The following is a 2,319-nucleotide window of genomic DNA, read 5'->3' as shown; positions in this document are numbered from 1 at the left end:
CACTGAAACACTTTATTGTTGCTTTTAATTGTTTATTGTTGTTCTTATTGGCTTGTTTTATTTATTTTAATGTGTCGTCTTTTTCAGGAGATTGAACAGAGTAAGTATTTCATTGTGTAGAACAACTACCTGTTTGCTGTGCATATGACAATAAAACTCTTGAAGAGGTTCACTTAGGATTACATCCACTAAACGCACATGAACGATGCCTTCAGGCCCGGAGTGTTTGAACGGATCCTGACCCGAACCCCATAACGAGGACGCTTTTTGTCATTAAGCTAATCAGTGATTCAGCTGCTCCTCTCAGCCTCAGTGGTCCTACAAACCGAGCAGAGCTGACAAACTAAACTCCACCGACGCTCCGTTAAATAATCACAACTCCTGTTATCGTGGTGGAAAACTAACGACGACCCTGGTTCCGGGTATCGGTGGTCAGTCCACGCTGTTGGTACTGAAATGTGGACAAACATACAAAAAGAACCGCCGTCACACAGATCCGGTGCTGTGGTTTGTGAGCCGGTTCTGTTACCAGAGGCAGCAGAACCGGCTCAGACTGCAGCTCACGGAGGGACTCACCTCTCTTGGTCTTGATCCAGACGTCGTACTCGATGTTTCTGAGCAGAGTCGGGTTCAGAGACCTCCGGACTCTCTCGGGCAGCTGCCGGCCTCGACCCCGACCCTGAAACACGCCAGTCAGTGATGTCAGCGCCCAGGAACACAGGCGGGTCAGGACCGGAAATCATTCAGCGGGTCTTACCCTGTAGCTCTGGCTGTGTCTGGGAGACGTCGAACTGGTTCCGTCTTCCAGCCTGAACCACAAAACACACATCAGCAGGTGTTTCAGAAATACAGACCGTGCTAGCAATGAGAACCTGAAGGAGGCAAGACAACTACAGCGAGTAGAGATGATGTGTCTGATACGCAAAAGAGCAAATAACAGTAAGAAACAGGCAGCAGGTGTACTTCTAGAACCCCTGAGTGATCTCATGTCCTCATTCAGCAGAACCTGGACAGGATCTGGGTCTGGGTCAGAGTCTGAACTCCAACAGCACTCACGTAGAACTCACGTCTGCTCATGTTCCTCCATATGATCGGCTGCAGTCACTTCAGTCAGTAACAGCACCAGCTGAAGACACCCCAACCTGCTACCTGACTGACGCCGGAACCAGAACAGCACAGTTTCGGACCGCACCATGTAAAGGAGCGGATGGATTCGGTTTGTGTTTAGCTTGAAGGAGACGCTGACGATAAGTTCAGGACAGAGTGAAAACGCTCATCGACTTAAATGTCAAACCGCAATGACAACATTTGAACCCTCAAAACCTACTAGCGGTCATGATTAGAACCCGGCCGTCGGTTCTGCCGTACCCATGCAGCCCTGAGGTGAATGCACAGTCAGCAGACATGTTTCCTACCGCGGCACGTCGCCCGGGTCCAGGTCGGACTCGTCGCTGCTGGGGCAGGCGGCCATGCTGTCGTCGCTGAGGAGGTCGGAGGGCCGGCCGGTCCGCTGGCAGAGACCCAGGAGGCTCCGGTCCACCTTGAACACTCGCTCGTACAGCAGCTCGTACAGGATGGCTGCAGCAGACACGCAGGGTTAAACCAGGTCAAACACTTGGACTAGTCTGAGAGTCGGCGGGGTGCTGGGAGGTCATTTCTACCGTCATGGTTCTGGTTCTGTGGTTCTGCTTTAACCTGACTGATGAGCAGAACTCAGGTGAACCCTCACCTGCACAGCTGAAGTCACTAAACTACCAGAACCAAACATGGATGCTGTTCTGCACTGAAGCTGCCTCCCAGGTGCTGCACCACCAGCTAGCGTAGCAACGAGCTAACACTGTGTTTGTTGATGGCAGCGGTGAGAGCGCAGCGCCACCATGAGGTCAAACTGTAACATCAAACATTTACAGTCCGACAGCATCCTCTGCAGTGAACCAACAAAACTCTTGTGTGATAAACGTTTACGTTGTTCCTCCTCTGTTGGTCCTGATGCTAGAGCTGAACTAACGGTACACTATTATGGGATGTCAGGGCCCAGGGCAGTGGAGCACGCTGTCCTGAAGTCACGGCTCTATGGTCAGACTGTGACTAAATCAAAGCTAGATGAACCAACAGTAGCGCAGCGCTAATGCTAACGATCATTAGCATTACTACAGCGACATCACTGTAAAAATGCTAACAATCGTTAGCATTATTACAGTGACACCACGGTCATAGTGATGCTAATCAGGGCTACAGACCGACTTCAGGCTACAGACATATACATATATACATATACACATATATACATATATACACATATACATATACACATATATA

General features: G+C 50.0%; 1 protein-coding gene across 1 annotated transcript in view; it reads right to left on the bottom strand.

Annotated features, from left to right (window-relative positions):
- otud4 (OTU deubiquitinase 4) overlaps nt 1-2,319 on the bottom strand; it is a 38,480-nt gene that overhangs the window by 30,334 nt on the left and 5,827 nt on the right. The window contains exons 7-9 of the mRNA XM_008288780.1: nt 1,416-1,578; nt 758-809; nt 577-679 (exon numbers count right to left, since the gene is read on the bottom strand). Of these exons, the coding sequence (XP_008287002.1) occupies nt 577-679; nt 758-809; nt 1,416-1,578 (318 nt within the window). The remainder of the gene's footprint in view (nt 1-576; nt 680-757; nt 810-1,415; nt 1,579-2,319) is intronic.

The sequence above is a fragment of the Stegastes partitus genome, unplaced genomic scaffold (genome assembly GCF_000690725.1).
Source record: "Stegastes partitus isolate 25-593 unplaced genomic scaffold, Stegastes_partitus-1.0.2 Scaffold573, whole genome shotgun sequence".
Taxonomy (NCBI): domain Eukaryota; kingdom Metazoa; phylum Chordata; class Actinopteri; family Pomacentridae; genus Stegastes; species Stegastes partitus.
This window is presented reverse-complemented; position numbering and strand designations above follow the sequence as displayed.